Source organism: Quercus lobata, chromosome 12 (genome assembly GCF_001633185.2).
Source record: "Quercus lobata isolate SW786 chromosome 12, ValleyOak3.0 Primary Assembly, whole genome shotgun sequence".
In the NCBI taxonomy this organism is placed as follows: Eukaryota; Viridiplantae; Streptophyta; class Magnoliopsida; order Fagales; family Fagaceae; genus Quercus; species Quercus lobata.
Window position 1 is genome coordinate 11,470,444 of NC_044915.1, and position 22,317 is coordinate 11,492,760.

A 22,317-nucleotide genomic window follows, 5' to 3' on the forward strand; every position below is an offset into this window, starting at 1 on the left:
CAAATGTAAAAAAAATTTGTCAAGCTAAGTACCGTTAGCTTTCTAAAAATATAAACTTTCCTTATACATCATCTTTTACAAGCTTTTCATATGTAACAATCAAACTTATGAATAGTAATAATTATTTTATTACAATATATTTTATTCTCAATAATAAAAATTACTATTTCTAATATAATTTACATTCAATGTATCAAACATATCCTTATTATGAATGGTAAGGCATTTATCAACCAAAATTTTCAACTAAATATGATAAGCGAACATTTATGTGGTATTAAAGCGCGGATATGACGTAAAACAATAATTAGCGTTGTTGATGTATTGCATCACGTGAATGAATAAATTAACTTTATGAAATTTTTTTTTTTATGAGAAAATTCACTTTATGATGCTACTAGGATACTAGGAGAATAGTATTATTTCTGCTTCCCATTCTCATAGAAATTGCTATAACTGGTTGTTGGCGTTGTCTATTTTTCTTTGCCTCTCCCTAGGAAGGGTAGCTGAAATGACTCACTGACTCTTCAAACATTCTTTGGGCAACTATGCCCAATCCTCCATCGTTTTTAAATTCTTACTTCTCTCCCTATCCCTCGCTTTCTCATCAACGGACATTACCTCTCTCATCAGTGTCCCTTACAGAAAGACCATCTCTCTCTCTCTCTCTCTCTCTCACACACACATACACACACAAATGGCACCAAAGAATGATGGAGCAGCAAAAAAAGTAATGAACAAAGGAGCATGGACATCGGAGGAGGATCGTAAACTGTCCGAGTACATTGAAATCCATGGTGCAAAGAGGTGGAAAACAGTTGCAGCCAAATCAGGTTACATATCTTATATGTTTTTACCCAATATCAGTACAGAAGGGGAAAAGTGGAAAAAAAAAATAGTACTCAATATACTAATACAGAAGAAGAAAGCCTAAACCCAGTACACTAACTACATTTTTGTAAAGTAGGAGCTTGTATACTGGGTATGGCCTTTTTATTTAATCAGAGACCTAATGGGTTTTCATGTTTTCACAGGATTAAATCGATGCGGGAAGAGTTGCAGATTGAGATGGTTGAATTACTTGAGGCCCAACATCAAGAGGGGCAATATATCTGATGATGAAGAGGACTTGATACTTAGGCTTCATAGGCTACTTGGCAACAGGTTAGTGAATATATTATAATTAAAATAAAACATTGTTATTGCACCAGAATTATCCAGAGAGAAGCAAATCAAGCAGCTTAATATTTGACATGTTTCTACAGGTGGTCTTTGATTGCTGGGAGGCTTCCGGGGCGAACAGACAATGAGATAAAGAATTACTGGAATTCTCATTTGAGCAAGAAAATAAATCAAAATGAGAAAACACCTGAGGCTTCAACCACACAAAAAACCATGCATCAAAAAACTTGTGACCTTGCTCAAGTGGACAAGGAGGGTGTTAAAGGAACTGGGAACTCTGAATTCAATTTTGATGTAAATGAGTTCTTTGACTTCACAACCGAAGGGTCCTACGGTTTAGATTGGGTAAACAAATTTCTTGAGCTTGATGAAGATTCTTGGCTCACCGAGAAAAGGTGAGCCTTGTAATAATAATAATTGTTTTCTCCTTTTATTTTTTTAAATTGAGTACATTGTATAAGACAATGTAATTTTTATGTAACATAAAAATAAAATTTTCTCATTGTACCATAAATCTGGCCACGTATTTGTAGTATATGGTTAATTGATGTGGCTATGTAAAGCCACAGTTAAGGGTTGTTCACTAACAAGGCAAACCGGCTAGAAGTTAAAAACTGAAACTCATAGCAAAGGCTAGCAGATTATAATAGTGCTGCCTATTGCTTGATTCAGCTGGAGTACTAACTTCTGTTTAGCTTTTCACGAGTAATTAATGTCCTATAAGAGTTTTACCCCAAAAAAAAATATGTCCTACAAGAGCACCTTAATTAACTTCCAAAAAAGACCATAATATATTATTAAGTATAATAATATGATCAAATCTTTGCAAGTTTTTTTTTTTTTTTTTTTTTTTTTTTTTTTTTTACAAGATAGAATTTTTACTCTAACCTAATCTAATTTTATATACATGTGAAGTTTCCTCCTAAAAACTTGAACTTCAGTCCTTATCTCCACACTCTACAAACATTTTATATTTTTGAAGTGACCACCACACTAGATGTATAGTGGTAAATCTCTGCAAGTTACCTGCACTGGTTTGTGCCCAACTTTAAATGGACTTTTAATTTAGCCAAGGATTTACGAGTCAACCAAAAAAACCTGTTTTGCAAAAATAATTAGATGAGTTAATTAAAGTTAAACACTGCACACGGAGTGGTGCTGCGGTTCCTTTTCTCCAAGTTTCCAACTCCAAGAATGCTCGGTTTATATGAAGTCAACGTAAAAGGCTTGACCTTTATAGATTTGACCCGGGAGTTAGTTAAATGTGAACACTCCAACCTTATGCCAATAATATTAGCACCACTCACTTAGCCACTGAATAGCCGCCACAAAAAAAAAAAGAAGTAGATGCATGTAATTCTAATAAATTGTCAATTATCATCGGTCACATAAAACTGTTATGATAAAGTGCATATAAAAATATGTGGTACTATAATTACTTTTTTTTTTTTTTTTTTTGATAATGTTGTGGTGGAGGAGGGGAGTCATGGCTTCATAGCTTTTAAAATTTTTTTCTATTAAAATATGAATTCTTCCCAAATTACTTAAGTTAACACTCGTTTCCCACCACCCACCCCCCCCCAAAAAAAAAAGAAAAAGAAAAAATCTTAACTAACATTTATTTAAATTATCAAAGATACTATTTACAAAAGAACATTAAAAATAGGTGTCTTAAATAGCCTTATCTTTAATAACATTAAAAAAGTTGATCTTTACCTTCTTATTCTTTTTTGATAACCTGTTGTCTTTTCCTGTTTTGCTATTTTATTAAATTATATATTATATCTTAGACTGGGTCCTAACTCTTAATTTGCTGTCTTTGTCATCGATAAAGACTACAACTATAAACAGAAAAAACAATCTTCAATGACAGACAAATGTTGGGACCATGGGGCCATGAAACACCCACCCCTCTCCAATTTTTCTTAATTGTAATAAATATTTAAATGCGCCTTCTAAAAAATTCAATTAACTGATGGGATATCAACTGTTCCAAGAGCGATGGGATCCCCTCTATCCTCTCAATTTTTTTTAAAAAAATCCTAACATAATTTTTTTTTTTAAATAGTACCTTACCTTTTTGTTTTCTCATGCAGCTAAAATTGTTTAGTAAATAAAAAATATTTTCTTAATCAGCAAAAAAATCTAAGGGCAAATTGAGAAATAAAACAAGTTACTCTTTTATTTAATTTCGAAGGTAGTTTCTTACTCTTAAATGTATGTAAAATTCTTCTTTTTTTTAATCAAAATTTTGATAAGGATGGTAGGAGATCTGAGCAAAGAGGAGGAATATTTTTTTCTAAATGAATATTTAATTTTATATAATTGAAAGAAAAATTACTACAAATTTAGTACATAATCAAATATAAATTAATTTTAGAATTTAAATGAACGCCAAATTTGTTTTTATAAATTGATTGGTTTAAAATTTATCAAGAAACAATTATTGTTTTTTTTTTCTTTTATATTTGGTTAATGTTGAATGGATACTATAATTTTTTTTATAATTTATTTAGTTTGGATCTTAGTGTATTTTCCATTCTTATATTATAAAAAAAATTGGGTAAAATACAGTAACACCCCTAAGGTTTGGACTAATATTAGACAAGTCTAAAAAATTTCAAAGCTAACCAACTTGATCCCAAATCACTGTGAGAGAGAGGAGAAAAATGAGTAATGGTTTACAGTCTAAGTTAGGCTTAGGGACCAAGTTGGTTAGTATTTTACCACCATAATCTATACCCCGTTATGATTACCACCCTAAATTATAACTTGTGTTTCACTTTGCACTCTACCATTAATTGAGTTGTTAACTTGGATAAAAAAAAAAAAAAAAAAATGTCACATGCATATCACATGACTTTTATATACGTGGCACCGCATGAAATGACCAAATTGCTTCTTTTTAATCCCTTAAAACAAAGACTACGTTGCATTACATTGGTTAAAATTTGTTAAACGATCTTGCTTTAAGAAATTGAAGATGGGCAATTTGATACTTTCCAAAAAGAATTCTTATAATGAAACATGGGTTATAGTTTATGGTGGTAATTGTGCATTTTAAAAGTTCAAGGTAAATTGAGGTATAGCTTAGGGTGGTAAAATATAAATTATTCTAATTTTTGTATATGTACAAATTTTTTGGTGGGAGAGAAAATTGTGGGAGAGATTTCTATACCTTACCTCAAAATGAGTAATGATTATTAAAAAAATAATAATTAATTTTTTACACAACTTTTTATATTTTTTATAAAAATAGTATTAAATTTTTTTTAAAAATTAACAAATACTTTAAAACTACTAATTAACCCGAAATAAAAATATATATTAATAAGCCATCACAAAAGCAAAACTTTGATTTCATTAATTAGGAGTTAACACTGGAATGTACACATGGAAACTATCAAACACATGCTCAGTATACAAAATTTTTTTTTTTTTTTTGAGGAGCTAGTATACAAATTTCTGAATGACCTAATTAATGTGTATGAAATTATGAATTGCTTTACAAGATCGTAAAGTCGCTTCCTAAATAAAAGAAGCTGTAAATGATCTCTCTCTCTCCCTAGTCCCTATAAGTCTATAACCTTCTCTCCCTAGATATAAATATGATTGTACAACGAAATAAATTTACCCCATCATGTTATCAATGAGGTCAAGTGACAAGTACACGTTATTACTATTCAGCCAAAAAAAAATAGCACGGTCATTACTCATTACCATAATTATGACGACTCCTCTTTTTCTTTTGTCTTTCCTGTACAGCATGAACAAAAAGCTTAGACTCGTGATAAATGTGCACAAAAAAGGACAAAGTAATAGTGAATCCGGAAATAGAAAATTATCCACAGTAAAACTGTAGAAGACTTTTGTAGTCTTTTTTATTTTCGGCTATGTAAAATTTTTAGTCATTCTCGTAATTGAGCATCATTTGATATCAAAAGGAGAAATGATGGATGGGGTGGTAAACTTCCTAGTAAAACACTTGTGGCAGCCCCTCCTGCTTTGTTCAATTATTGGTGAATGGGTGATTTAGCACATCAAATAAAGTTACGTACAAAGTGTACCACTTTCATTTCAAATAAAATACAGGATGATGTACTTAAACCAGTAATAATTGAGCCTTCAACTACGGCAATTGATGACTGTAGGCCAAAAAATAAAAGGCAAAGGAGAGAGGAATTGATTGGGGAATTAATTATTAATGTATGGAATGGTAAATTAGTAATAGTGAGTGAACATTATTTACCAAGCAAAAAAAATAGTGAACATTAATTTTAGGCAAGTGGATGCAACTAATAGTCAAAATCCTTGCGCAAAATGACATTCACATGTCTTCATATGTTGACTTATTATTAATCATACCATACCTTCATCATGAATCCCCATTCTGGCTTTGTGCTCCTCCCATCAAATATGCATTCGAGCTTGCATTTCAAAGCACTTAAAATTAGTGAAAATCAAACCAGCTCTGAGGCAACAAGGTGTTTCTGAATTCCTTCTCAATCTCAGTAGCTAAGCACCTACATTCTTGGATGTAGCGCGCTTGCTAGTTTTGGATCCATTCAACTTCTACACCATACTATGAAAACCAATATGAATTCATAGGAACACTTAAAAAATTTACTATGAACTTGGGATCAGAATCTGGTTCAGCCTGCTAAACCATATCGAATGCAGAATCATATGAAATAAATCATATCTAATTGGTCTTGGGTTCCAAAGAAAATGCTTCTGCACCATCTTCACATTAATTTGCATTTTAAGATATCTTCTCATCGGTATAGCTAATAAAATCTCCTTCAGCTTGGGAATGTCTTTCTCAGCCACAACCACAGAGAATGCACTCCAGTCTAGTACTTCACTAAAAGGAAGGACAAAATTATCTGCAATAATTACTGGAACACACTCATAATAAATTGCCTCAACAATTCTAGGGCTGTTCACTTCATGACCCATTGGGCATATACAGTATTTACTACTTTTCATGTGTTGAACATAAGACATCTTTCTGGAGACTCTAATTGGTAAAGGTCCATAAACTTTCATGTCTTCATCCTTGTCACTCCAGTACTTAAGAAGTGTGGGCCGGACCCTACCATGCATGTTTCCTGCAAAAAACGCAAGGATTGGACGTTGTGATACTCTATTTCCACCTACATTTCTAAGAGGTTTTCTAGGAGTCCTTATGGTAGTTTCTGGAAGGGAAACATCTTTGCCCCCAACAAAGATTCCTTCCGATTGGTCAGCATTGCATAGAGCTTTAATGGTGTTTTTGCATAGTTCCTTGTGCTCAGTAACTGTATAAGGGCCCTGCAAAGTTTAAAAATAAGAAGAGGAAAGTTAGGTGAGTCAATATGATAGCAATATCTTGGCAGATATTCATGATAGTGGATGCCTATACTCCCAAAAAAAAAAAGAAAAAAAAAGATGCCTGTATTACAGGAATTCTCAAATTTTGCAAGGCTGGTATGATTGTGACCTCAGGTAGACAATTTGGCACAGAACCACCGACGTTACTAGCCATCATAATTGAGGTAGCCTCATCTCAAACCAAAACTACAAATTAGTACTTAACAACTTTGCAGATTGAAGTTAAAACTAGCATTTTATGCACGGCGCCCGGTTGATCTAAAAACAAAATTTAACACTGCAGCCTACATCAATAATGGGATGCATGTGTCAGAAGAGGAGGAACTTCTAATATGTCAATTGTAATGACAAATTGAAATTGTATTGCCAGAATTTTCAAAAGTAGAAAATATAAAGTTAAGAAATCCTTACGGGTTGAATTACACCCTGCATACAATACGCCAATGGCATAATATGGAAGTACAAATAGTGCATAATTCAATGTATGATGAGAGCAACCAAGTTTTCCTAAACGCTTTGAGAAAATTTCATCAAGTTGGTTCTTATATTTTTCAAAGAAAATAAACCTCAGCCTTCATCCCTTCTTCTTTTTTCTAAGGTCGTTCACCCGTTCATCTACACATGTTACACCTGTTTAAGCCCAAGAAACTTTAAAGTTCAATTGCATTTTAATTTTTTCACAAAGGATTTAAACCAGCCTGATACATATATAAAGAAAGGAGAAAACAGCTCTTTGAGTCTTAAAAGAGCTATCAACATTAGCAAAATTAGACAGAAACATCCAAGCATTTCCATGATCAAAAGAAACAGGATACTGTACCCAGTCATGGCAAGCAACAAGGAAATGATCTGACCCATGTGTGCGATTCCAGAAGGGATACTTTGCTGCAATCATGTTCACATAGTCCCTCAGGAAGATTGATAGCGGTTTCATATCATGTGAATCAGGTACATAGAGTGCTGTCTCCAGCTGGCGTGCACTGTACGGCAGATAAAATAAGTGAGCCTTTTCAGGGTCTCTTGTCACAAACTGCCTGTTTGCCTCCATCAACCTCATGAACCATCCTTCAGAAGCATAAATTCCTCTGAGATGAGGTTGGTGAAAAATAGGCCTTGCTCCATCACGGTAAATGAACACTTTAAGTATCATTTCCATCAATTCATAGCTCCTGTAATTGATGCAAAAATATAATTTTTACCGAGTACAATATATATGTATATATATATATATATATATATATATATAAAAGAGCAAAAACAATAGCATGTAGATATATATAATATTTTATGTCGGTAAAAGATGAATAGAAAGCCTGGTATACTTAAAGTAAGGGCAAGCTTGTGTTCCAATGGTTCTGCTGGCAACTGTTGCTAAATATTGGAGAATACAAGTGAAGACAACGGCATAAAGGTCCAAAATCTCAAAAATAACTCAACCATCATTGCAGTTTCTGATTTTTTATATCATTCCATTACCTTGATGACATGCCCCTAACCTCTATAACTAATATATTCAGCTCGTATCAGTATGATAAATCCTAGTGATTCTGTCAATGATATAAGGTGCAAGTGTACATATGGTCGAGTTTGAGGCCGGCCAATACTACTAAAGGGAAAAGGAAGAAGTTTGGAAAAATGATTTTCTCATTTTATTGCACATTTCCCTTACATAAGTATCATACTCCCCTTCTACTAATAAAGAGAAGGATAAACAAGAAACAAGATAAAGATAAAGATTTAAGAGATGACTCCTAATCAGAGATAATCCTGGACACTATGGACAGCACCATGGTTATACTCATCTTGACCTAAGTCATAACTTCATTTAATTGTAACTAAGTATAACTCTTATTATCTAATGATCATCAACTGATCATCCAAGATAAGATAACCTAATCAACTTTCAACCATCCTATCCTATCTCTAAGCACCATTCTTCACTCAACATCAACATTATCCTTCCTATATGGGTAACATGGCCAGCTTGGTTGGTTGCTGGCCCATATAATTCCCACCTTCTTGAAGACAAATCTTGACCTCAAGATTCATGTAAGAAATTGAAGTTCTAATTAATCATTTGGCTCCCACATGGAATCCTCAACCAACAATCCTCGCCATTGAACTAAAGCTTCCTAGGTAACTTTCCGTCCCAACTTAACCCAATGGAAATTGATTATCCATTGTGGCTCCAAAACCACTTCCCCTTCATTGCTTATCTATGGTAGTTCCAACATAGCTTGGACCCTTTGCACAAGCTGTTTCTTCAGTTGAGAAACATGGTACACAGGACGGAGACATGTCCATGTGGGTAAGTCTAATTTGTAAGTCACCTTCCCTCTCATTCTACCACCTGAAATGGTCCATAAAATCTTGCTGCAAACTTCATGTTTCCACTTTAACGAATCCATCATGTACTTCAAGACCCTTTCTCAAGCATCTGTTAGGGACATATTTTTATGTAATTGACATATCCTTTGACAAAATGCACTTTACTTGTGATTGGGTAAATCTAAGTAGGTTCAAGATGATCATTACAAGTGGTTAAATTGAAAACATGAAAATTACTCAAGAACTACTCAAGAAAAGTGCAATCTGCAAGTCTCGATACCTCCTCAACAGAAGCTCAATCTGTCGAGATTCATTATAACTCGACAGATGTCTCGATCTATCGAGCTTACAGGATTTAGATTATAGCCAACAACATTTTTATTCTAAAAGGCTATTTGTTTATGGGTTTTGAATAATCCTTATAGGACTAAGAAAACCCAAGGTTTGTGGGTTTGTATAATCCTTATTGGACTAGGAAAGCCCAAGATTTGTGTAAACCTATTTGAAATAAGAGAGCTCATTAAGCTCCTATTTAAAGGAGGTGGAAAAAGAAAAACCCTAACCTTAGAGAGCTTCATAAGGTTTTCTTTTTGAAACCCTAACCTCCTCCTACAAAAGAAAGAATTCTTGCTGCTTTTCTTGTACGTCTTTGGGTTCTGTAACCAAGTAAAGTCTCTTGCACCAAAATTGAAGATCTTATTGGTGTTTCTTTGTGAAACTGCTGCAAATCAACTACAACAATCAAAGGGTTGTTGTGGAGTTAGTCACGTACTTGGATTCGTGCAAAGAAGTAAGCCGCATACTGGAATCTACGCATCAAATTGGTTAGTTACATACTAGGAGTTGTACATTGAAAAGAAAGGTTGTCACTATAGAACAAGTCCAATTGGGTATTGGGGTAAGGGTTCAACTGTAAGTTGGTATAAGGTACTGAGATTCCTTTACTTGTAACCGCTTGTTGTAATAATAGTGGATTCTCGAAAGTGGTGACCTTAAAATCACCCGGTGGGGTTTTCCCCATTCGTAAACAAATCACCCGTGTCAAATTTAATTTCTGCTGGTTATTTGGTGATTTGTTTGTGCTACCACGTGTTTGCATGTTAATTTGATTCATTAATAAACTTGGCTAATTAATCAATTAATTCATCACAAGAGGTCAATACGTTTTTGGCCTAGTGTCAACTTCCACCAAGAATTTTTTGTGAATTTGGATGAGGCCAAGATTGGGGTTTAGGTCATGGCCTGCTTAAGTGTTTGGAAGGAAAATTCTACTTCGGCCAGCCACATGAGCATTATTATTATTTTATAAGTACTCCTTTGTATTAATAATACGCCCTAAATACTTCTATTCACCCTATTAAACATTTGGCACAATTAGCATATAACTAGTGTTCCATCAAAGTTTGAAAAATGATGTTTATGTGGCCTGCATGTTCGGACCAATTCTTGCAATACACCATGATATCATCAAAGAATACCAGCACATACAACTGCAATGCCGCCCAGAAGATGTCAATCGTCAATGATTGAAAGGTGGCAAGGGTGTTGGTGATGCCAAAGGACATCACTAAAAATTCTTAATGACCATCATGTTCATGTATGTGGAACGCCATCTTATCCCTGGTTGTACTCTTATTTGATGGTAACTGGATTTAAGGTCCAATTTGGAGAAGTAGACAGCCCCATGAAGCTCATCTAGTTATTCATCAATCATAGGTATAGGGTAAAGGCTTTCGTTATTACTCGATTCAATGCACGATAATCCACAGAAAAACTCCATGATCCATCCTTCTTTTTAACTAAAAGGACTGGTGAAGAAAAAGGTACTAAGCCTTATAACTCCTATATCAAGCATTTCTTTAACTACTTTTTTGATCTTGGCCTTTGAACATGTCCATAGTGGTATGGTTGTGCGTTAATGGTCCCTGAACCTGATTCCAAATTAATGCAATGATCATGTGAGCATGGAGGTGGAATTGTCGTTGGCACATGGAACACCAATTGACAATCTGTTGACAAATAGTCCAATACTACAGCTTGTTCATGAGTCAGTTCATCCTCCAACCCCTTTTCTCGGGCCTCCACTGTCTTCATTAGATAGGCTTCTAACCCTTGAAAAGCCAATCATTGCATAGAATGCAAAGATCCATGCCCTGCCTTGCTAGTGGCTTACTCTCGTAGGATATACTTCTGGTTATATACTAAGAAATCCATAGTAAAATTGTTCTAGTCATGAAGAGTCTATCTAAGGCTTTGTAGCCACAAAATTCCTAACACCACATTTGACACCTATAAGTCCAAGGGTACATAATTGTATGTGTTAAAGATATTGGGTTCATATTGACATAATGGCCTAAGAGGCCTAGTTATGTTGTAAGCCCATGTAGGGCTAACCCTAGCTTCTAGTGTGTATATATACCCTATTAAGGTTTCACTGTAATTGTTGACTTGATCATACAGTAAAGATGTAGCCGCTAGGGCTTTATCCCGTAAATGTTGGCCGTTGGCCAAACCACGTAATCCCTCGTGTTCTTCTCTCTTTATTGCTTATGCTTATCTATATTATTTATTCTCATCTTTAATAATATGAAATTAATACCTTTGGATTTCAATAGGCACAGCCTGAAATATCTGTTCACATTGTAGCCTACTACCATTGGCTACCATGAATCCAAGCAGCACTTTAGTTTCTGTGCAAGCTTAGAATTCACAAAATTACGCGTGTAGCCTATAGCAATTAGGATGCACACCCATCAGCCATATATGATGTCAGTTACTCAAACAGATCGGGGGGAGATCATTTCGAAGAAAGCATGTAAGGATTTCTCAAGGGTCCCCACCAATTCCTCTTCTGGATTGGCTTCTATTGGATTTCCTTCTTCCTCCACATTTTCTATGGTTTCCAATAAGAATACATGCTGTACCTTGCAATGATGTCCCAGCAAATTTTTTGTCACAGTTGTAATACAAACCTTTGTCCTGTTGGGCTTGCATCTCCACCCAACTCAAGTTCCTGAATGGCAGTCATGCTGTCAAGGTGGTGCCAACATTATTTGGTGCAAGTAGAAGTTTCAGTTTTGGAGTTGCTCAATGTAACTTCTGCAATTTTTCCTCTCGTGGCATAAATTTTTTTTTGATAAGTGAAACCTCAACATGTAACTCGTGGCATAAATCATAGTCATGGGTCTGAATAATTTCACATTTGCTATTATTTCGTCTCGTAACCCTCCAAAAAAACTCCCAATCAGGCTCACTCGGGCCAGTTTTGTACGTGTGCTGCTAATTGCTCAAAACTAGCTTGTTTTTACCATACCATTCCAGTCTTCTCCAATTTGGAAAGTACCTTGTCGAAGTCTTCATACTCAAATCAAAGGGACCTGAGCCTACACATAATGCTCTCATAAATTCTTCCCGTGGAACTTTGGGTCATGTTCTCATGAATCATTGTTTACCATTGCAAGGTGACATTGAAACCATCCTATCCTATCCTATCTCTAAGTGCTGTTCTTCACTCCAACATAAACAATATCCTTCAAGCATTATCCTTCATGTAGATGTGTGTAATGTGGCTGGCTTGGTTGGTTGCTGGGGGAACTAGTTAAATGAAAATGTACTGGCTAATTGTATTCATAGCTGAAAAAACTAAATCTTATTCTCATACATGACATGCAAATTATCTGGATTTCTCAAGAAAGACTGTCTTTCCCATAAACCTATCATATTTCCAATGTACCAACTTTCACCTATTCATTGTTACCAACCAACTACTACCTTTTTTCTCTTAAGACAAACTATCAGCTTAATCAATATTTTGTAAAAATTTATTCATGCCCCAACAAAGACTTTCATCTTTTGAGTTGCATGGCTTTATCCTTTAATTCACACTAATGAATGTCAGTGTCTAACATAGCATCTATATAAATCCATCTTTCATCTCCAATTTCTGTATCTGGTGCCTACTATTGATCAGAGGGGGACAATTTTCCATACTGAAGTCATTTCTTTAGTTTTCTTCTCTCTCAAAGTTGGAATCTTGTTCAGTGCAAGCAATCCCCCACTGGCTCCACCTCTTATTTGGATGAGAGATCCTTAGCCAGAACAACTGCATGGGACTGAGTGTGTGTAGCAATCAATATATACAATGAGCATAATGGAGGTGGGAATGCAGTGGATTGCTCTAATGTTTTAACATTGCCTATCACACAGAACCTGCTTAAATCTTTGAGACTTTTTCTTTTTTTTTGGAAGTGGGAGGGAGAGGATCAACTAAAAGAATTGAATCCCAACCTACTGCCTAATGTGTACCAAAACTGTGATTACTTTTTTTTTTTTTTTTTAATCCTGGATTTCCTCCTGTTCCACAAGTCACCCTTCATGTTAATAATTTCAAGCAGGCAATGCACTACTTTATACACATATTTAATAACTTATGTAATCATTTGGCCAATGAGCTTTGGCTCAAATGGCATTTTGTCCTCTGAAAAGAATGGGTGTAGGGTGGGATCGTGAATTCAACTTAAATCCAAACTATCTCTAAACTGTCTTCTAAAGATTTGCAACTTAAATCTCAACATACGATCCAACAATAATAATAGATAAACCAATCAGGAAGATGCAGAATTTCAAAAATAAATGACCTAGTTTGAGGTTTGCTTGGTAATGTTTCTCATACCATGCAAGATAGCAAATGATAAATTCTCTAAAAATTCAAAATCCAACCTGACATTCTGAATCATTAATTTTACATTTGTTCAAGTAAGTAATATGTGAGAAAATAAACCTTATCAGTCAAACCAATGGAAAATAAATATCAATCATTTTTTGATAAGAAAAATAAATATCAATCATAATTCAGAGCATTACTTAAGATAACATGAAAGTTCATATAAACAACAGTAAGCATGACGCAGCAAGCATGAAAACCTTTTTATAAAATATACCTTTTGAAAACAGAGACGTTCTGAAATAAGGGAGTAAACAGATCATGATCATCAACAACCATAGGGGCATGCTCAATCTCTTTTTTGGCATACGCAAGCGCCTCATTTGGTGACAAGGACCAAATATATCTCTGAAAATATAGACATGAAGGTAAAACCATTGGTAATAACTCCCTTTGTTAAATTTCAAAAAAGAAAACAAAGTACAACTCTCAATAATTCTACCTGCAAGTGAGATGGAATGGTTTTACGAGGAGGGGGAGGAGGAGAAGGAGGAGGTAGAACTTTTGGATTGCCTTCTGGTTTAATCTTTTTTCTCCTTCTATATGTAGAGTTTCTCCTTAGAGGAGTGGCCGTCCTCATCTGCTCAACTGGCACTGATTCAATCAACTTAATAGAAGAATTCACTGAAACAATGGGGCCAGCTTGAACAAGTTGAAACTGTTCAGCCCTTGCCTCAGTTAGGGCCTCCCTCAATGGAATTGTACCATTCAAAGATTCATATGATGAAAATTTAACAGGAGGTGACAGAAACAACATGTGCAGTGGATAAGGAAGTATAAACATTTGAAACATGATGCCAAATATTGTCAAAATGACCCCAACAAAAAGCAGTTTTCTCCAATCAACTCTATACCCTATGCAACAGTGGACGAGTTTTTTCATCAGGATAACACCAATGTGCCACATTGATTTGTTCATCTCATTGTACTATAAGTTTCAGCCTTGCCCATCTATAAAACAGCAAAAAGAACAAGTCCCATTGACCATAACATGAACATATCATTATATGATACTCCTCAATGGGACAGGGCTCCAAAAATCAAAAGTATTAACATATGGTTGCGCCTAAAAACGCCAACTCAAATTGGTATGTATTTCTGTTCTTGAAAATCTAAAACATGATTCCATCTCACCAAAAGCTTTCAATTCCAGCTGCTTAATAAGAGACTGACACCTGAAGCCCAAAAAATAAATATATTAAAGATCATTTTTAAACCTGTTCACATGAAAATTACAAGATTAATTAAAATGTTTTTCATCAAATTTCTGTCATGATCAAAGCCAAAAATTATGGTCACCACATCAAAAAGGACTTGATAGACATAAACGAAATAAAAAACCAAAGGGTGGAAACAAGAGAGAATCAATTTGTAAATTATGAGTTCATGAAACATGAGGGAGGAAAAAGAGAGGAAAATTGAAAAGAAAACCATTTTTTTTTCCACGCTTATGAAGTATGTTCATAATCTGGAGACATGACATATCAATTTCCATACATGCAGTGTGACAGCATGTGTTTATGCAACTTAAGAAAATAATTATTTTACGCAACTTCCTACATAACATTTCTGTTTAAAAAGGATAAGAAAATCAATGTGGCGAAAGGGTTCCAAAATAGAGCAGATCCCACTTGCTTTCTGTGTTAGATTGAGTGAAAACATTAAAGAGGCTGAAAGAAAGCTATTCACTAAAAAAGCCTCAGTCGCAAAACAATGAGGTCAACTATGGATCTTCAACACACAAGTCGCGCGAGTCAATTTATGACACTAGGCACTAACACAGGCGAAGTTATCTTCCATGAAAATATGATATTTACTTTCAGCACTCAATCATTATTAACTCAATTCTTTCTTGAATATGTTTTTAAAAAAAAAAAAAAAAAAACACCATTACAAGAAAAGGTAATGCTTAAATCCTCAAGAATTTATTTATTGCTAAAGAGCAGAACATGTACTCCGTTTCAAATAATATCAACTTGCCTGTGAAACGACTCGAGTTCATACCATTCGAATTAACCTTGTCAAGCATCAATTATCATCACCATTCACCAAAATACAAAACATCGAATATAATTTACAGAACATATTTTTGATAATTACTGAGCAAAGCTGGTGGAAAATATGCGCTCACATAACTAATGTAATTAGGCGTATAAATCTGATTCTTTGAATTCAATTTATATTGGAATTCAAAATTAGCATGTTTCGATTAGTAGGCTTATGATCTAATTATATATGGGATTTAACTTGTTGAGTTTAGAAAAATAAATTTGAGACTAATCACAAATATAAAATATATGAAATATCAAGTAAATTTTGAAATATAGAACCTGAAAGAGAATTGTAAAGCAAAGAGAAAAGCTAAATATTATGAATGACAGAATGAAAATGAAAAGTGAACAAAATAACCATACCTTGATCCAGCGAGAGCGAAGAGATTTGAATTGTAGGTAGAGGTACCGAATTACGAAACGAAATTGAAGAACATAATGAATCAGCAATTTCCAGGGAGAGAGAGAGTGAACGTCAAGATTTGAATGGAGGGAAGAAAAGTAGAAAACAGAGGAATGGGCTAGGCTGAAGAGACGGTGGGTAATTGGTAACGTCTATGGAATATATAGGCTCTATTGACTTTTTCATTTGTACAAAATTAACTAAATTAGGACAAAGATATTCATAACTCAACTGTATTTTATCGTTATTTTTTAGAAAAAAATTTAACTATAAAAGTGGTCTATAAATTTATTTAATATCATTAACATTATTATATATTTTAAAAATCTAACCATTAGATTGCATGTTATTTACACTCTTAATACACGTGTTAACTTTTGTGTCAATCAAATATTATTTACTATGTGATTTATAAAATTATATTTTATGCATAATTTTAAATTACAAAACTTGCAATCTAAAAAATTTATTAATGATATAGCTATTGATCTTTAATTTTTTGAAAATTTTGTAAGCATAGAGGATATAAGAAGAAAATGTAATCTAATGGTGAATTTGTCAAAATTTATCTCTAATAAAAAGATATTAGATAAGGTTGTAGCCTAATTTTGTAGCTAAATTTTTGTCAACTTATAACTAACTAACATTTCTTAATATTATCCTCTAACTATGAATTATCCAAAAATAAAAACTCAACTGGCTTTTTTTTTTCTTGCTAAGCTTTGTTTTGGTTTTTTTCACAATACAAGTAATGAGATCTGTGGGGCCCGGCCCAGAAATGATGGGCTATTCCAAATTCAGGCCCGTCCGAGGAGCGTCCTGTCCGAAGAGAAAACACGTATGAAGTATTACTCAATCCCAATAAACGCCAAGGAAACCTGTCCGAGGAGTAACACCTCCTCGGACCTCACAAAGCCCAGACGAGGTGCTCTCCCCAACCACTTCAGTTCATCCTCCCAACATATAAAATGAATAAAATCCAAAATATCCCATGGAGAGCTACCACCACATTAATTGCGCCCCAACCACCCTCTTGGCCGCATTAATGAGGAAATGACCCCTGAACAGTATCGCCTTGGCCTCTGCAACTCACATAGGGAGAGATGAAGGCGTCTGATGGGACAGCCACTCAAGTAGGTGCTTAGATGGTCAACAAGTGTAAGGTTGAGATGAGAGAAGGGAGCTATATAATGTAGTGGAGTCCCTTAGAGAAGAGGACGAAAAATTCTGTATGAGGAACTAGAGAAATAAACTTACACGTGAGAGATCCATTTTCGTGTCTTTATTTTCTGCAGTCATATTGCCCATGCATCAGACTGAATAGACTCGCTGAGGCCAAGTTCTTTGACTCATCCTCTACAAATATTTATTGTGGGTTGCGCTTTGGGCCAGGGCCTGATCAATCAAATTTGGGCCAGGAAAATCGTGCAACTACAATTGGCGCCGTCTGTGGGAAGAACTAGAGCATCAGCTAGCACAACGGTCAAGCATGGCAGAACTAGGTCCGCACCAGGAGAATCCTCACCAGGCTGACTCCCAACAGACACAACCCGCCGAGTCCCAGAGGCAAAATAACCCCGTCAACCCGGGCCACAGGGGAAATCGTGAGGGAAGTGTGCATATTATCCGGACAAGCCAGAGTCACACTCAAACAGGTAGTCACGTGTCCCAGAAGCGAAATAGTCACCAGGCCATGCAACGAGAGATAGATGATCTAAAGAGGAAGCTACGACGAGCACAGCGAAGGCGATCTCCTTCAGACTCAGACAAGTCCTCTAATGCGGAGGATGTGAGTTACCGACGGAGGTCAAGGACCCCCCCAAGTGAAACCTTTACCTACGAAAAGGAACCACGCCCTGTACGGAAGTATGAGAGCACATCTAGTAAGGGTTCGGGAAACGACGCCATGAAGAAGGCGTTGGATCAGGTTTCAAGGTCCCTCTTCACGTATAGAATCGAAGGGGCTGAGCTGCCCCGACGGTTCAACCAATCAGCATTCGCCATCTACAGCGGTCGATCAGACCCGGTAGAGCATGTGAGTCAATTTAACCAAAAGATGGCGATCTACTCGCAAAATGAGGCCCTTATGTGTAAAATCTTCCCGTCCAGCTTGGGATCAATGGCGATGAGGTGGTTCAACGGCCTGAAGACAAATTCCATAAGCTCTTACAAGCAGCTCACTCGGGATTTCTGCTCTCGCTTTATCACCAACACCAGAGTCCCCAAGCCCCTCGGTTCGCTATTGTCCTTGTCCATGCACGAGGGAGAGACTCTGAAAGCATACTCCGATAGATACTGGGAAGTATATAATGACCTGGATGATAACCACGATGCTGTCGCTATCAGCACATTCAAAAGCGGCCTCCCCACCGACCATGGCTTAAGGAAATCCCTCACTGGTAAACCGGTTGCCAACGTTGATCAGTTGAGGGATAGGATAGACAAGTACAAAAGAGTGGAGGAAGATCAGCTGCAAGGGAGGGGGAAGGAGAAGGTTATCCACCCCAAAGCAAATGATTTCAGGTCGGAACGGCACAATCATGGTCAGCCGAGGAGAGATTTTTCGCGACAGGCTGGGCAGAGTAATCTGCAAACAGTGAATGCCATATTCAGAGAGCCCGTACAACAGGTACTGGAGAAAGTAAGAGATGAACCCTATTTCAGGTGGCCGGGAAAGATGGCTGGAGAACCTTCCAAACGTAACCAGAACCTGTACTGCCACTATCATCAAGACCATGGGCACACTACTGAGGACTGCAGGAATCTGTGGAATCATCTGGATCAGTTGGTCCGAGAAGGAAAGTTACGTCACCTGCTGCACCCGTCGAGTGGCCACACCGGCCAAGCAACACAAGAGCCTCGAAAGGACGTGACCTTAAGACCACCCACCGGGACGATACATGTCATCTTCGCTGCACCAGGAAGAACGGGACCACCCATCCCCAGGGTGTTAGCCGTTGATCGGCTCCCCTCCGGGAGCAGGCAGAGGGAACACAAAAGGTCAAAAAGGGGAAGCTCTTTGATACTGGGGTTCTCGGATGAGGATAAGAGAGGAACTATTCAACCTCACGATGATGCCTTGGTGGTCACTCTGAGGATTGGGGGCTTTGACGTGAAAAGGGTGTTGGTGGATTCGGGAAGTGCAGTAGAGATAATGTACCCTGATCTATACAAGGGGCTGAACCTGAAGCCAGAAGATTTGGCAGTTTATGACTCCCCCCTTCTTAGCTTCGAGGGAAGAATGGTTACGCCAAAAGGACAAATCCGACTACCCATACAGACTGGGACGGAGGTGGTGGAAGTGAATTTTATCGTCGTCGACGTTTATTCACCCTACACCGCGATAGTCGCCAGGCCATGGATCCACGCCCTGGAAGCCGTAACCTCCACACTTCATCAGAAGGTGAAATACCCATCCAAAGGACAAGTGGAAGAGATCCGAGGAGATCAGGCCGTATCCAGGTAGTGTATGGTGGCCGCCGTCTTACATCGGCCCCATGCCGAGTCCTCGGCCCCTGAAAGTTTATAGCAATCAGCCGCCTCGGCAGAGCAAGACAACGAACTGGCCAAGGAGATAGGGTGTGAAAGTTTAGATAAAATCGCTGTCAACGACGACCCGGAGAAGTTCTTTCTGGTCGGCTCGGAATTGCCCTCTCAAGAAAAGGAGGAACTGGTCGGATTTCTTAGAGAAAATGTCGACGTGTTCGCATGGGAAGCCTACGACGCCCCGGGCGTCGATCCCAGCCTTATTTGTCACCACCTGAACGTCAACCCCTCTTCCACTCCGAAGAAGCAGCCACCCCGACGCCCTTCAAAGGAACATGCTAGTGCCGTAAAAGACGAAGTGGCAAAGCTAAAAAGAGCGGGGGCTATCAAAGAGGTCTTTTACCCAGAGTGGCTGGCAAACACGGTGGTGGTAAAGAAGAAGACAGGGAAATGGAGGGTCTGCGTAGACTTCACGGACCTGAACAAGGCATGCCCAAAGGACCCATTCCCCCTACCCCGAATTGATCGATTGGTGGATGCAACCGTGGGGCACCCTCGAATGAGCTTCCTAGACGCCTTCCAAGGCTATCATCAGATACCCCTTGCGCTAGAGAACCAAGAGAAAACGGCTTTCATGACGCCCATCGGAAACTATCATTACAAGGTGATGCCGTTTGGGCTAAAGAACGCAGGCTCAACCTACCAAAGAATGATGACTCGGATGTTTGAACCACAACTGGGCAAGATCATTGAGGTTTATATAGATGATATGGTCGTCAAGAGTAGAAGGGCGTCCGAGCACGTGAAGGACCTCGGAACAATCTTCACCATATTAAGGGAGCACCGGTTGCGGCTGAATGCCTCCAAATGTTCATTCGGGGTCGGGTCAGGGAAATTCCTAGGGTATATGGTCACCCACAGGGGAATAGAAGTAAGTCCCGATCAAATCAAAGCCATTAACAGCCTACAGGCTCCTCGGAATCCAAAGGAAGTACAGAAGCTCACTGGTATGATTGCGGCATTGAACCGGTTCATATCGAGATCGGCAGATCGATGTCGGCCTTTCTACCTCCTGATAAACAAGTGGAAAGAGTTTGCATGGTCGAAGGATTGCGTTCAGGCTTTCCAGCAACTTAAAGACTACCTATCCCGACCACCCATCATGTCCAGCCCTGAGGCGGATGAGGTGCTGTTTGCCTACATCGCCGTAGCTCCCCACGCTGTAAGCCTGGTACTGATACGGGATGATAATGGGGTGCAGCGACCGGTGTACTATGTGAGCAAATCACTACATGAGGCCGAGGTGCGATACTTACCTTTAGAAAAGGCAATTCTGGCAATAGTGCATGCAACCCGAAAACTTCCTCATTACTTTCAGGCGCACACGGTCATCGTTCTAACTCAGCTTCCCCTCCGAGCAGTGCTTCGAAGCGCTGACTATACAGGAAGGATCGCCATGTGGAGTGCGCTCTTGGGAGCCTTTGATATAAAATATATGCCCAGATCCTCCATCAAAGGGCAGGTCCTCGCAGACTTGGTAGCGGAGTTTGCTGAGCCCTCCATAGAAACAATAACCGAAAAGAGGGACATGGATGGGAAGTCGGTTGGTGCGATCTCAACAGGGAGGAACACGCATTGGAAGGTCTACGTAGATGGCGCAGCCAACCAGAGAGGGTCAGGAGTTGGGATAGTTTTAATATCCCCGGACGGTGCGGCCATTGAAAAATCATTAAGGCTCGGATTCTCGGCTACGAACAATGAAGCCGAATACGAAGCCTTACTTCAAGGGATGACGATGGTTCAAAGGTTGGGCGGAAAAATGATAGAAGCGTTCTCGGACTCCAGACTGGTAGTCGGACAGGTGATGGGTGAGCTAGAAGCCCGAGATACTAGGATGCAAGAGTATCTGGGACAAGTCAAGCGGCTGCAGACGAATTTTAAGTCCTTCAATCTGACACACATTTCCAGGAGTGGCAACACCCATGCGGACTCGCTGGCCACTCTCGCCACGTCCTCGGCACATAATCTGCCGCGAGTGATCCTGGTTGAAGATCTAGCCCAGGCAAGTCCCATCAGTAGAGGCCCTGCCAGAGTCCACCAGATCAGAAAGAGTCACAGCTGGATGGATCCCATAAAGAACTTCCTGCAAAACGACGTCTTGCCGGAAGAAAAATTGGAAGCCGAGAAGATACGAAGGAATGCTCCTCGGTTTTGGCTGTCAGAGGACCACAAACTATATCGGCGCTCCTATTCTGGACCGTACCTACTCTGCGTACACCCAGAAGAATCCGAATCTCTGCTTGAGGAGTTACACGAGGGGATTTGTGGAAGTCATACCGGAGGGAGATCGCTGGCACACAGGGCACTTACCCAGGGGTACTGGTGGCCGAACATGCAGATAGAGGCCCAAGAATACGCTAAGAAGTGCGATCAGTGCCAAAGATTCGCCCCGAATATCCACCAACCCGGAGGAGTTCTCAACCCCCTCTAGAGTCCATGGCCGTTCGCACAATGGGGCCTTGATCTAGTTGGGCCCTTCCCCAAGGTCGCAGGGAACAAGCGATACATAATAGTCGGAACGGACTACTTCACTAAATGGGTGGAGGCTGAACCATTGGCCAACATTAGGGACGTCGACGCCCAAAAATTCATCTGGAAGAACATCATCACCCGCTTCGGGACCCCGCGTACACTCATTTCCAACAATGGTCTGCAATTCGACAGTAAAAACTTTAGGGAGTATTGCCGCGAGTTTGGAATCATCAACCGAT

The 22,317-nt window shown here is 38.2% G+C and overlaps 2 protein-coding genes across 2 annotated transcripts; one reads left to right on the forward strand and one right to left on the reverse strand.

Moving 5' to 3' along the window:
- Positions 1-493: 493 nt before the first annotated feature.
- Positions 494-1,755, forward strand: LOC115971437 (transcription factor MYB114-like). The gene is made up of 3 exons (XM_031091361.1): positions 494-833; positions 1,035-1,164; positions 1,266-1,755. Exons 1-3 carry the CDS (start codon positions 698-700, stop codon positions 1,579-1,581), a joined length of 582 nt encoding a protein of 193 aa, XP_030947221.1. The 5' UTR covers positions 494-697; the 3' UTR covers positions 1,582-1,755.
- A 3,692-nt stretch (positions 1,756-5,447) lies between these two features.
- LOC115971436 (probable glycosyltransferase At5g03795) lies at positions 5,448-16,207 on the reverse strand. Its single transcript, XM_031091360.1, has 5 exons — positions 16,021-16,207; positions 14,049-14,781; positions 13,824-13,954; positions 7,376-7,724; positions 5,448-6,495 (listed from the first exon to the last, which is right to left on the reverse strand). Exons 2-5 carry the CDS (start codon positions 14,523-14,525, stop codon positions 5,809-5,811), a joined length of 1,644 nt encoding a protein of 547 aa, XP_030947220.1. The 5' UTR covers positions 14,526-14,781; positions 16,021-16,207; the 3' UTR covers positions 5,448-5,808.
- Between the last annotated feature and the right edge of the window lie 6,110 nt (positions 16,208-22,317).